Source organism: Bacillus rossius, chromosome 1 (genome assembly GCF_032445375.1).
Source record: "Bacillus rossius redtenbacheri isolate Brsri chromosome 1, Brsri_v3, whole genome shotgun sequence".
Classification (NCBI taxonomy): domain Eukaryota; kingdom Metazoa; phylum Arthropoda; class Insecta; order Phasmatodea; family Bacillidae; genus Bacillus; species Bacillus rossius.
This window is the reverse complement of record NC_086330.1, coordinates 336,494,819-336,509,872: the sequence shown is the minus strand read 5'-3', so window position 1 is coordinate 336,509,872 and position 15,054 is coordinate 336,494,819. Positions and strand designations below refer to the sequence as shown.

The 15,054-nt window shown below is 37.4% G+C and overlaps 1 protein-coding gene across 1 annotated transcript; it reads left to right on the top strand.

Moving 5' to 3' along the window:
• The first annotated feature begins 463 nt into the window (after positions 1–463).
• Positions 464–14,623, top strand: LOC134528090 (X-box-binding protein 1). The gene is made up of 4 exons (XM_063361344.1): positions 464–580; positions 5,311–5,407; positions 6,380–6,672; positions 13,361–14,623. The coding sequence occupies exons 1-4, from the start codon at positions 537–539 to the stop codon at positions 13,449–13,451; spliced, it is 525 nt and encodes a 174-aa protein (XP_063217414.1). The 5' UTR covers positions 464–536; the 3' UTR covers positions 13,452–14,623.
• The last annotated feature ends 431 nt before the right edge of the window (positions 14,624–15,054 follow it).

The window sequence follows — 15,054 nt, the reverse complement described above, 5'->3', positions numbered from 1 at the left end:
CGCCAAATAAGTTATATTGAAATGTTTTTCCGCTTCAATGTCGTCATCTAATTAAAATATTACCGTCATCACCAAATGTAGCTTGATAACATATTGACTCCATCGTCAAAGTCGCGCCAAAACAACCAGCAGACGACTTGCCCTCGCAACTCTTCCTCGAGAGGAGGAGCATCGAGAGCATGACCTGAGTGACCTGAGAGCAACTTGCCCCCGCGAGTAAAACGACCATCCGCCAAACTGCTTCCGGAAAAGGGCACCCCGAGAGTTGACAGGTCAAAAAGAGACCTCGAGTCAAACAAACCTCTTATGTAGTCGCAAAAATCGTTGTACGAATATGTTCAAATAAATTCAATATATTCTACCTAATTTCATGAGTGTTATTGATAATTTTCTTTTATTTATAACTGCTTTCTTTACTCTCAGTATTTACCGGAGTAAAAGGAAACCGGTCTATAAGATAAAAACTAATCATAAATAATAATCTATTTATATGCATATATTTTTCTTTCAGGTATATTTTGCACGATTTCTTCACCATGTGCTTGTTTATTTTAAATACCTACCCCGGGATTCAACGAATGTAAGTAAAAGCTAAGACATATAAGATGATGCAAAGATAACCATTTTGTTATCATCTGTCCTCAGTTGAGTAGCTGACTATTGCGATTGCGTCAGCTCGCCCGAAGCGATACACCAATGAGTGGAAGCCACAAGTAGAATACGTCATGCACTTTACATGCGCACTTTGCTCTGTGATTAATAATTTCGTATGATTGTATTGATGTAGCTTGAAGAATTTTTGTGAAGCGTAGTTAAATGGTAATTATTCAGGAACAGTCAACAAGAGTTGTGTCTGTGTTATATTTATTTTTATATTGACGCTATTTAAATCTCCGACGATGGCAGCATCAAAGACTATCATTATTTCTGTTCCGAGATACCCAAGGCTGCAAGCTCTTGGTATCCCGTCGGGAACAGAATGTTCCAGGATTACAACAAACGCAAGTATGGTAATGGAATCAAAAGTTTCCTGCATATCAAAATGGGAGGACAGTGACGAAAATTCCGCAGATTCTTCATATCAGGAAAGCGTTAAAACTTCACAGGGTAGGAAAAGAAGGTTGGATCATTTGACGTACGAAGAAAAGTTGCAGCGAAAGTAAGTACTATAGCTCTTCATTTATGGAAAAATGGTATGGGTGGTAGCAGGGGCGCAACAACTAAATTTCCAAAGGGGGGGGCAATATACCTTTTTATAAAGAATCATGGATCCCCTCTATTGAAGCGGGGGGCCGGGGGTCCTCCCCCGGGGAAAATTTGTATTTCAAGGTGGAAAATGGTGCTATTTAAGCAGTTTTACTATCTAAAAATTTATTACACAGCACTTTCTTTGCCCCCATTTGCCCCCACTTCAAGGTTTCAAAAGGGGGGGGGGGCAAAATACCCTTGCCCCCCCTGTTGTTGTGCCCCTGGGTGGTAGCTTAAATAAGTTGTAATTTGTAAATAATAATTATAATAAAAAAATGGTGGGGAAGTGACATAATTGGGGAGTGTTCTAGATCTCGATACCACAATATTAATGACCACCAACATGGCGTCATTGACGTCATTCTAGAATTTGATTTAATTTAATTAGCTGCAATTGGGTACTAAGTGCCCGGTGGCAAGCATTCTCCCTACTTCCCCCTCACTCTCCTTCTGAACTGGTCCACACTCCCAGCCGCCACACACTCCTCCTCCAGCCTATTCCATTCCCCTACTGTCCTCACGACCATCACATTTTTTCCCCTTTCTGTTCTCCTTCTCTCTTTGAAAACCTTCCTAGTATTTTCCTTCCTACTTCTAGGCATTCCCATTTTGACTTTTCCCCCCAGCTCTCCCCATCCTCCCACTCCACTCAGCACCTGGTACATCTTGACCAATCTCTCCTTCTGTCTTCTATCCTTTAAGCTCTCCCATCTCATTCCTTTCATCATCTCTGTGGTACTGCACTCCCCCTTCCCTTCTCTGTCCGTTCTCCTCCACTTGCCCTTCACCCATCTAGCTGCTCTCCTCTGCACCCCCTCCAGCTCCCTCTCAAGAACTGCCGTGTATGGGCCCCACACTGCTGCGGCATACTCCAGCATGGGACGGACCATAGTTTTATAGGCCTTGTCACGTATGCTGCTGCTTCCCCCCCTGAGCACTCGTCCCAGCATGCCCAGGGCCTGTCTGCTCTTCTTCACTACTTTGTCTACATGCTCCCCCCACCCCAGGTTACCCTGCAGCACCACCCCTAGATATTTATAGCTGTCGGCCTCACTTATCACGTCTCCCCTCCAGCGATATTCCCTCCTGACAATCTTCCTCTTCCTGGTAAACCTGACCACTTTCGTCTTTCCCACATTTATTTTCATACCATTATTTTCCACCCATTCTTCCAGCCTTTCCAGATCCTCCTGTAACCCATTTCTCTCCGCATCCATGTAAACCACGCAGTCGTCTGCAAAAAGCCTAATATGCCCTTGTATCTTCTCTCCTATATCGTTCATCATTATGGTAAAGAGAAGTACTTTTATTCTATGCTCTTTAACTTCCTCTTTTCATTAAAAATGGCGGAGGTAAGAAATTCCAAATACTTTAGGAGATATCGAATTTTTAAATTTCATCATATGTAGTTGAGCGGTATTTGCGAAAAAAAAATGTTAAAAATCCGAAAATACCTTTAATAGATGCTCTTCAACTTCCTCTTTTCATTTAAGCGGCGGAGATAAGAAATTCCAAATACTTTAGGAGATATCGCCGTTCTTATTTTGCATATAAGACCTGTGTTTATCATTCGACCGTTGCCATTTTTTTTATTTTGCTGTGTGTTTGTGAATGCCTAATTAATGAAAATGGTCGATTAGGTCAGGTCAGTTACATTATAAATACTACTTTGAAACTAAGCGTACATTAAAAATAATATGAAATTATTTCAATAGTTCTTTATTATTTATAATGTAACTGACCTGACCTAACAAACCGGGACAAAGGATGAACAGTAACAACTCACGTAAAATTTTTTTGTTACTTATTACTTGCACAACAAAAAAAAATAAGACTTTAAAATTAGAAACGTTAAAAACTCGCCTAAGTTGGAGGCGGAAATTAAACACTGTTTTAAAACAATAAATGTACTAAATAATCACGTATTGGTTCATTTGAATTCTGGCCTATCACGATCAATCACGTGACATCATTATCCAATAAAAAAATAGATACTCGTAAACAAGAAACAATGTGGAATGCCACATGAAAGCACTGGTATAATTGTGATGAAATTTAAAAATTTGATATCTTCTAGAGTACATATTTGGAATTTCTTATCTCCGCCGCTTTTAATGAAAAGAGGAAGTTGAAGAGCATCTACTAAAGGTATTTTCGGATTTTTAACATTTTTTTTCGCAAATACCGCTCAACTACATATGATGAAATTTAAAAATTCGATATCTCCTAAAGTATTTGGAATTTCTTACCTCCGCCATTTTTAATGAAAAGAGGAAGTTAAAGAGCATAGAATAAAAGTATTTTCGGATTTTTAAGATTTTTTTTTCGCAAATACCGCCCAACTACATATTTACCGCAGACAACGCTAATTCTAATTTTTTGTCCATCCACTTTACCCACTCATATTTTCACTATACCTGATCATACTTTTCCCTCTGCACAACTTCTGTTTGAATTCAGCATCTTTTTCCTGTAATGCCTAATAGTGCCAACATCATTAGTTCTATAATTATGCAACTCTTCAAAACATTTTGGCGAACTGTACTAGTTATCCACAAACAGTGTGTGACCCCTTGATACGGTTCCATTGGCTTCATAACAGTAGCTTCACTAGCCAGTGTAACTTCTGTTTTCCCTGTGTAAATAGAAAAGGAAAAACAGTACACAGGTTTTGAGTCACAAGTTTTTATATTTTTATTTCAAACCTGGCTTGTTTCGAAGGGTTATATTGTAAAAAACACAAGCGGCCCCAAAACTTCATTGGAGACTCATCCAATGAAAGGTTTTCCCCTGGACAACTCAGCTCAGGAAATTGTTTTCCTGATATACTCTAGCACTGGTGCGGTAAATATGTAGTTGGGCGGTATTTCTTATCTCCGCCGCGTTTAATGAAAAGAGGAAGTTGAAGAGCATATAATAAAGGTATTTTTGGATTTTTAACATTTTTTTTTTGCAAATACCGCTGAACTACATACGATGAAATTTAAAAATTCAATATCTCCTAAAGTATTTGGAATTTCTTACCTCCGTTGCTTTTAATGAAAAGGGGAAGTTGAAGAGCATATAATAAAGGTATTTTCGTATTTTTAACATTTTTTTCTCAAATACTGCTCAACTAGGTACATATTTACCCACTGGTGCTATTTTACACAAGCGATCATGTTTGTTCTGGGAATTGTTGTTTTTTAAGTGAAGATATCTGGAGATGTCCGGAAACCTCTTCAAAGGCATTACATACTTTGTGAATTCCTGGTGTACAAGTCATACCTTTGCCACTCCAATATGAATTTTGTTTCCTTGCTTGTGCCATCATGACACACAAAGTGCAATAGGCTTGTATTTCGTCACAAGTTGTAGTGGACCAATTAGAATTTTGTTTTGCTGCAATGCACTTTGTAGCACGGTCATTTGTTTTATTGTAGATTGACTGCCACATATCTTAATCAGACACTAACCGAAAACAGTCTAATTTCGTAGGGTTTGGTGGAAAATTTTGGGTGAGCAAAGATACTGGATTTACACCAACATTACTACTAAATGGGATTTTAGTTATAATTTTGTTACCTTTTCATCAGACCTTTCTCGGCAACTGATGGGTGCAGATATGCCAGATTTTGACAGATTTTCTATAACTATAAATACTTTCATTGTCACTATAACTATTATCTGTCATTTACACATCAGAATCCTTTCATCCATTACATTGCTAATGTCTTCATAAAAAAATCAGCTTACATTTTGAACAAATTTTCACCAAATATCATGCATTCTGTTTAAGGTTTTGTCAGTTCATCTCATTGTCTAAAATGATTTTTTTTTTAGATGCAAGTTTAAACCATTCATTCCCTCCCTCCCCCCCCCCTCCCCCCTCTTTTCTTCCCTCACTCACTCACTCACTCATCGTTGAGCTCTAAACTAATATGTCTGGCAAATCATGAGGCTGGTGTGGGGCATTTTGTACAAGTTATGTACATGTTATATTTAGTGTTTTTTTAACTGGTGTACCTAATCACTTTACTATAGTTATAAGGACCAAGGTAATGATTTTTTTTTTAATTTCAGAAAGTTGAAAAATAGAGTTGCTGCTCAGAGCTCTCGTGATCGCAAAAAGGCAAGAATGGATGAGCTTGAAATTGAAGTCAAAGAACTGAATCAAAAGGTATACTTCTGTTTAGTAACATTAGTTTTTCGTGATGCACATTTGCTGATTTAGTGATTCTGTCTTTCAAAAAGCCAGTCCAAAAATTAAATGTTTTGAGTGGAAGATTTGGTGTAAATTAATATTTTTAACTATTATCAAATTTATGGGTGAAGCATCTTTTTGGAATCTTAATAATTTTGTTAAAAAATTTTTAGAAATAGTCTCCTTACACTTGTGTATAGCTTTTAGAATGTAACATACCAATGAAAGAGTAGAATGTCTGAACAGAAATGGATTACAAATTGTTCAGATTAGCAGGAATACATAATTCAGGACCTGGATGGACTAAAGACCTAACTGCAAAAAAAAAGGGGTTTAGGGTAAACGCGCCTTATAAGATTTGATGTGAACTACTTCACAAATGACGTACCTTCACATTGTAGTTGCTTCTGCTGTAGAGGTGAAATGTACAAACCAAAATGACGAAGAAATTAATTAAAAAGTGAGAATTTTAAATCTGTTAAACAGTAATAATGACATAAGTGAAGTAGGTGTATTTGACCTTTGAATATATATACTGTATAGAAGTCGCCAGCCCAGGTTAAAATTTCTAATACGGTTTGAGGTAGTTGGTTAATTCACCGCCGCAATCGCCACCATCTCTAGGGCATCGACTTGTGGTGGTCCCTAGCGGACAAGTGTCGAACTCTTCAAACACCCCTTCCCCCTCCCGTTGAACGACCTTGAGCTGCAGTGAATGATTGTTGGGGGGGTGCGGGGAATGACAGCGGGCGACAGTGCTGCGCTCTAACGTGTAAATAACAACCTAAGACGATACAGGGCGTTACGGCAGCGCCCTGCAGCGGTGAAGTTCCCAAGCTGCTCATCATACGCTCCTGAAAAACGTAAAGTAAATCCTATCCACTTGCGACTTCTATACAGTGTATATATTCAAAGATTTGACTGAACGAAGGTGTCGCTGGGTTCCAGTACGAGGAGCTCCTGGCGAGGAACGAGGAGCTGGAAGCGCAGAACAGGCGGCTGCAGGAGGGGGCGAGGCCCCGCCCGCGGACCCGAGATGTCGGCTGCGGTCCCTCGAGCGGACCTGCAGCGTCCCCTGCTGACCCCCTGCCGAGGGGCCAGGGGCCGCAGCCGGCAGCGGGCCCGAGGGCGGTGGCGCTCCTGCTGACCTGCTGGCTGGCTTCCCGGACCTGCTCGCGGACTTGGACGATGACTACCTCGACCAGCTGGCCCGGAGCCTGCTCCGCGACGCAGACGTCACGGTCCGTGTTACTGTTTAGTCGGGCAACACACACTCACATTTTATCCCCTTAAACTATCGGCCAAAATTGCCAACAAGTTGTACGTGAAAAATAAGTGACATGCATCACTTTTGCTTGTACGTACACAAGCAATCTCAACCCTCTTTGCACTATCTAACTGTGTTATTGAAGCTATTGCGGTTCAAGTAGAGAGCTGCTAATTCATTTGTTTAGCACAACTTTTTATTTTATCATTTGTATCTGTCCTTAGTTAAACATTTTGTTTAGTTAAACAATCATTTTTATTTTATCTAGTCAGTACGTATTTTTCGTTAGTTTTCAGTTGAAGGAAAACCGAAATTATTATTAGTCTGGTGAAAGAAGTGGGTAATCTGGCTGTGGGTTTACTTTGATTTGCCTTAATCGTTTGTACAAGATAAATGGAAGAAAACCTAATTTTTTTTTGTTGTTTCCTGGCCAAAGGTGCAAAATATCAAGGATTAGAACAACTCGCCAAGTGTGTAAATCAGGGATGGGCATGTGAATTCTTGGGTGCTTCGATTCCACGGATTCTACCTAGAATCGGAACCGTATTTCTCAAGCTGTAAGGGGAACTTGTACCATATAAGTAGAGTCCCGATTTTATGGTGTTATTTTTTGATCAATTTCGTTTTAAAAATATGAGATTTCGGTGTTATCGGTTTTATTTTTAGTAAAAGTTAAAAACCATAGTTTATTAACAAAACTAAATAAAACCATCATTTTATAACTTACAAGAAACAGCAATATACAACAATACTCAATACAAAAATAGCAACTCAAAAAGATGTATTTTTTCTGTGCTTATCACTATCCATTTACATTTACTGAAATGTAAGCATTGTCAGACTTTCAGCATTTTCTGGTTTAAGATGCTGCCTACGATCACTAACAACTAATGAATACTTTGAAAATGAACGTTCGCAATCAACATTAGATGTAGGGAACCAAATTGCCTTCAGTCCTGCATGGGAAAAGTCACTATAGTCACCTTTTAAGGCACACAAAATTTTGGTAATATCAACACATTTGTTTTCTGGGTTTGAAAGCTCCTCGTCAATTATTTTCTTGAACACTTGATACCCTTCCATAAACACATCAGTGGGAAGTTGAGACATCTTAGGCAAGTTTTGGATGTGCTGACTAAAGTCTGAAGTGTGTATATTCATCCTGCTTACGTTTTGTGGATTGAAGAGTCCATCAATTGCTTCAAATGTTTTCCTTGAGGGGTCATTTAGAACAAGTTCAGACAGTTTATTTTCACATTTCTGGGCTGTCAGCTTTAGATGCAGTGTCAGCTTTGCTTGCTCAACAGTGGATAAATGACTTATCCTTTCATTTACAGAAGATAAGAAAATACCCTTGCTCAGGAGATAAAACTTATTTTGAAGGTTCTTAATTTTGGAAGCTAGCATATGAGCTGTAGGGTAGGATGAGCCTTCAAGGTAGACAATCTAGAGGTGTAAAAGTAACGAAAAAAAGCGTACCCGTATGTATTCGTTACTATAACAATCGGTACTCGTTACTATCGTATCGTTACTCGTTACTTCTGATACCGCATAACATGCAACGAATCGAGTCGTATTGTGTACGCGTACAGTATGACGTCGCGTAAATAATAATAATAATTAGAATATATACAATTAACAATATTTGATAATTAACCGTTTTTGTTAACCAAAAAACAATTAAATCTCATTAGAGCGGCCTTATTATATTATCTCTTTTAAGATAATAAAAAAAAACGTGAAAATTCGCGATAATAATAAAAAAAAAAACATACATACTGTATTTCTAATTTGTAAAAAATACTTTCTTACGTTGTTTCTGTTCCAATCTCAAACTTTGCCTACACACACAATACCTTTAATAAACAGTAAAAAAACTTGGACGACGAATTTCCAAATTATACTTTACTTTCTTTATAACGTAAATTCATCGAATATGCGCGCGCATGCGTGAAACATATGAAACATGCGAGTAACGAAATGCAGCTGTGTGTAACGTTTCGTTACTCGTATATAGACGGCGCACCCGTTACTCAGTAACGAATACATACGGTTCGCTACAGCTCTAAGACAATCAGTTCAGTCAGATATGCACAGTTGTCTGCCACAAACATTGCCTGAACTTGAACGATACCTAGCTAAATCTTCTGCAGACATTTTATTTCGAAATTTTATTCCACTGTTGTGCTCACTGAACTTTTCAAAGAATTCGACAATGTCTTTGAAATGTGCATTCAAATACACAGCTGCTTCAAACCATGTATTCCACCTGGTTACAACAGTTTGTGGAAACAACTTTTGTTTTGTAGGATCAGCAGGGTATTTTGTTTTGAGAAATTCTAGATATTGATGCTTTCGCTTTCTGGTATTTAAGAAAGCATTTTTCACCTTTACTACAGTCGTGTTGAGCTCTTCAAGATGTGTTTGCCACATAACCCCTACCAAATGAATCTTGTGAGCCCAGCACTGCACATGTTTGAAATTGTCACCAAACAATCCTTCAAGAGTCTTGGCACATTTGGTCATGTACCTGGCAGAGTCAGTTACAAATGCTGATACAAGAGCGTAATCCACTCATACATTTGAAGTGTGTCAACAATAGCATGAAGAGGAATCAGCACAGTCTAATACAACAGATGCAGCAAGGAAAACAGCCTGTGTTGTGGATGGTTCTAGTGTTTTGAAGACAACGTTGAAAACACAGCGACCATCCCTGTCAGTAGTTTCGTCACTTAAAACTGCAACTGGTTTGTTGATGATTGCTGCCTTAATATCTTGACGTTTCTGTTCTGCAATTGTGGGTACCGTATATACTCGTGTATAGCGCGCCCTTTTTTCCCTCAAGTAAAGGAAAAAAATCGTGACGGGAGAGGTGGTGTTTAGTCCTGTCAACTGTCAAGTTACTTGATGGTTATAGTCCTGTTCCTGCCTGCCTCCCTCCCTTCCCCCGACATCGTACCAGTTGTGACGATACAGCGCTTCATTATCTTTCGTCTACACAGCAGAGTTAGCTTGCCCTTGTCGTTTCAGATGGTACAGTATGCCACAAAAGTTTCGCTTTTTCAGGTGGAAGAGTATTTAATTTAAGTATTTTCCTGACACATCACCACACATCAATGTAAATAATCATAGTTTCATAAGTAATTGCTTAACAGGTACCACAAAATTTTATTAAAATTTATTTATGGGGGAAAAAAAAATTTTTTCTTTGGAATTTGTTCCAAAATTGTGGTGCGCGCTATACACGAGGGCGCGCTATACACGAGTAAATACGGTATATACTTTTTGCGCAGCCAGTCGGCTGTAGGTAAGTCACCACCACCTTTGACATATTCACCAAACCATTCACGAAGTTTGGGATGGTCCAGCTTCTCAACTGGAATGTTTGCTGAAAGAAATGCATATGTAGTTTTTGCTACAAACTCTTTTTTTTCATTCTTAAATTTCTTCCCAATCTCCACTGATTCTGCTATTGATATCTGTCGTTTCGAACTAGAATTCAGACTCACTTTTGCCTTCTTGTGTTTCTCGCTTGCCACGTGTTTTACAAGAGTATCACGGCGCTCATGTTCTAGTCTACAGTTACAGTACCTACACATTAAATTACCGTCACACAAATAAAACCCGTCACTTTTAAATTCTACTGCTCTGTCACTAGGTGATACTTTCTGCTTCGGCATCGCACATACCCTGAATTCTTTAGTTATTTCACGAAACTGCCTTTGTTGTATTTAAAATAACATAACATTTTTTTTTTCCTTTTCATAGATTAACATGTTTGCATAATGTGTGAAAACTCTATGGCTAGACTACTGTTTCAGTGTCCCAAAGTACTAGTATACCATTCTTATTGGAACATGCTCCAAGATTTTGTCTACCTAATCTAGGTTTCACGTCTTTGCATTGTATGTATCTATGGACTCTATGAAGTGAAGAATCAAAACAAAGCACGGACATTGTACATATAACCTGTATTTCATTTTCTAGTGGTCTAGAATGGAATTCAAAACATGCCGAGTTGATTCCAGCCATAATGATGCTACGGAAACCAGAAGTTTATGTTAAATAAATAATAATAGCTACTGAATGTTGCCTATGTTCGTGTTTTGTCGTGTTTTTCGGTGTTTTGTCGCACATTAATGTGTTTTTCGATGTTATTTTGTTTTATCGCGATTCACCATATAATCGGGACTCTACATATAAGGGATCATATCATATTTGAAATGATAGGTTGTAAGAACTGTTGATAATTTGGATGTAAAATAGTTTCACATAAATTGACTTTTGCCACAATTGCATATTTTCCGGCTAAGTGTAAATGAAAGAAAAAAAATATTCGGCTATGCCGGCTTTCAGTAGAAATGTGTATTCTGAAATCTATGTTAAATATTTAGATTTTGTGTGTAAAAATTTTTTTTTGGCCTGACTTTAGCGTTAAAAAATTGGGGTGTGCATGCCTTAATACACCATGGAAAATGGTGCTAGTGAGATGCAGTATTAGTCTTGGGCACATGCAAAAATAGTCAATAAAACTGGGTTAAATATTAATTAGTGCATGTTTCTGTGTTTGGCATCCAAAAAAAACCACTCTATTTTTAAGTTTGAACATAAATATGAATCTTAAAGCTACTATTTGTAAAAAGTGATATTTTTTTCTTTACAACTTGAGAACTAAGTGCTGTAAGTGTTTATAATCTAAGCCGTGCAACTTTTCTTTAGTTACATGAGGAAAAAAAAAATGTTTTTTTTTTTCAACCTGAGATAAACTTTGTTTTCCGGAAAAATTCGGAACAAACGTGAAAATTTACACGGAAATATTAAATCCTCTAGTTTCTTTACATTTTACATTTTTGTAATTTAATAGTTTAGGCCAAGAATTGTTTATGATACAAGAAAACATTACATCGTGTTTTACGTACGTTTAGCCCCATCCGTTTGGTTAAATTTACTTAGTTAATCATCTAGACAAGTACACATTATGTAGGTTCTGCCAAATGAAGGGATTTGGTGTTCTGCTTTATTTAGTACCTATCATGTGTTTTAATGATCTAACAGTAAGTTATTTTAGAATTTTGGTTGAATTTTATGAAATTTATATAGATCATGTTTATTTTTTCTGAAGAATATCCTTTCCTGACTTGTTTTTTAAACATTCTCGAAAAGTGTTGTGATACTTAAAATAAATAACCATTTTAATAAGTGGTTAGGATGTTGAAAAAACAGTTATATCATGAAAATGTTTGGTTAGGTTTGGTTAATTTTATTCAGAATATTAAAAAATAGTGTGGATGTTTCGTTAGGTTAGTTAATTTAAAATACTTAAAAATAGTAAATAAATTTGATATTTGTTGTATATAGATTAAAAATAATGTTAAATCGTACTGAAATATTAATTCAAAAATTTTACCTAGGTAACAACTTAACCAACCATCCTTACTATTTTATATTGCTTTCAATATACCTAACCTAAAAACTCACTTTAAATGGTAAACTACTTTATGTATTAAATCACCCACTTGGAGAATGATTGAAAAAATTCCAGGGAAAAAAATTATTTTAGAACTTTAGGTTTTATTCTGGTAAAGAAGTTTTTTCTCAGAACTACCAAAAATTCTTAATTTTCTTTTTTTATCATATGGAATAAAAATTCTAGAGGGAAATCAAGACAAAAATGAACATTTTATGCCAAAGATTAGAAGTATGTACATAACAATCTTTACACTGATTTCTGCACTGCTTTTATGTTTTAGTACAGATTTTTTTCACCAATTTTTTTCAGTTTTATTTACCATTTTTGGGGTCGCTAATGATAGGTATTACATGTGTAGTGAAAGGAACAGCATCACTAATTGGTGTATCTGTCACAGAGATGTCATTTAACTCAGATCAGCAACAGTTAAATATATTTACAGCTTTACTAAATCAAACTTAAAATATTTTTGTCACTTCAAGTTTGGCAACCATAGCAATATATAACGTGAAGTGTAAAAAAGGGTTTTGTTCTCATTTTAGATTAATATAAACAGTCATTACTGACAAAAAACAAGTTATTGCAGGAATTAAGTTCTCAGCTATAAACAAATGATATTGCCAACCACCAAAAATTTTACCTCACTAATCCCATTATCTCAATCACACACACAATTAATTTCTCTCTCTCTTGTACTCTGTCTTTAACTTTTTCTCACACATGCGTGTGTGCACACACGCACTCGTGCATGCTCTCTCGCTCACTCACGTGCTCTCATGCTCTCTCTTCACACGCTCTAATGCACTCTCTTCACACGCTCTCATGCACTCTCTCCACACGCTCTCATGCACTCTCTCACGAGCTCACTCATGTGCTCACATTCACATGTTCACACTTACATACACTATCAGATTATCTATTTCTTAAGTACTATCACACTCTTTCTTTCTCACTATTGCACTCTTTCTCTTTAGCTTTCACTTCTCTTTCTCACTCTTGTGCTCTGTCTCTCTCTCACACACACTTTAACTTTAGCATTATCTCACTCTTTCACTAACTCTCACTCACTATCGCTATCTCTCTTACTCTTTCTCTCTCTCACATGCACAATATCTCTTTCTTGCATGATCTCTCTCGTGTAAGATGTAACCAATTATTAATGGTATACTAATAATAATGTTTTTCCTACCAGATGGATGCCAGCAGCGAAGCAGCAGTTTCGCAGCCGGTGGTGGGGCCGACACCAGAAGTGCTGGAACCCTGTCGGGATGGCGATGGCGTAGAAATGATCGAGGAGGCCCTGGTCCCGGAGGTGTCCCACACCGTGGAAGTTGAAGATGAGAGTGTCGCCATGGAAGACGTGGTGCTGGGAGAGGAGTGCAGTCACAGCGTACCCCACATCACGGTCACGCCGTGCAGGCAGACTTGCGACGGTGCGAGCGAGATGTTGCTGTCACAGCCCTCCTCGCCGCTCCTGTATTCCCCGTCGACCTGCGGGAAGAAGAGCGAGTTGGACAGCGGGTACGAATCCTTGGACTCTCCGCACAGGGACAGTGAGGAGATGCTGGATTTCTGGAGCGAGAGCTTTGTGGAACTGTTTCCTTCTTTAGTGTAACCATCCGCTGCTCATTTTGTACTGAACAAGTTGTACATACATGAGGGAAAGTCATTAAGTAAGCCACAAAAGATAGCTAAGAAATATGTTACGGTGATATTTATTTCTCAACATTATAATTACCAGTATTTATGGACACAACCCTTCGTTTCATCGCTGCACCAATACCAGCTGCATGAAAGTATTTGGGGTGCTGTCTCAGCCATATAACGACATACTGCTATTCTATCATAGTCATGGAGCACCATTACCATGTTGAAACTGAATGACGCATCTTTTCGAATGCTACTTAGTATGAAATGAATATTGTAAAGTTGGGTGATGCTGCTATTAATATACTTGATAAGTACTTGATACTACTTTTAAGATAAATCATATCAATTTGTGACTGACTTTATGTCTTTACCTGCTCCTGTTTGAAACACATCACCTGTATACTTATTTTTTTTTTTACGGAATATGTTAAATCAGCAAGAAAGAAGTTTGTTTTTGAGGATCGACCTAAGCCTCTAAAAAAAACTATTTTTGCTATGCCGCTGTTCACATTTATGTTCTGTGGTGTGTTCGCAAGATCTTGCACAAATCGTCAATCAAACTCAATAGGTAACTTCGTAATTTAGTGTTTGTGCTGTGTCAAGAAGGAAAGGAATGTTCAAGGACAAGTAAGTTTTTGTATATAAAATCATATTTATATATTGTTATATGTTATGCATAGAAGTATTTAAAACTACATTGTTTTAAGGTATCACATGTAACACTCAAATTATTTAATGTTTCCTAGGTGGGACATTTTGTATGACCAGGGTTTGCTATGTGTAATAAAACACATTCAAACTGAAACTAGTGTTTTCATAATTTTATAGATGTTGTACCCATTGTATTTTTTAATAACAAAGCCTTTTTGTGTGTTCAGTTATGTAGTGCAATATATATCAGTATCAATCATGAATTTATTCCTATAGGAAAGTAACTGATGTCTGTACATGAATCACAAAGCAGTAAACAGTTTTAAAGATCAGACAAACATGAGATTGAGTAACTAGCATCAAATACATCTCAGTGACATGACATTAAAGAAACTATGAATTTACATTGACAAATTTCAGCTACAGATTCATCACGTAAAAACGTGAAAACATACATATGGCATATGGTGTAAAGTGCTTCCCATAACTGGTATATGGTTAGAAGCTGCAGCTGAGCCAGTAGTTTATAGAAAAAAAAACTATGATGATACACCAAGCATCTGTGTAATGTCTAATTGAACAAAA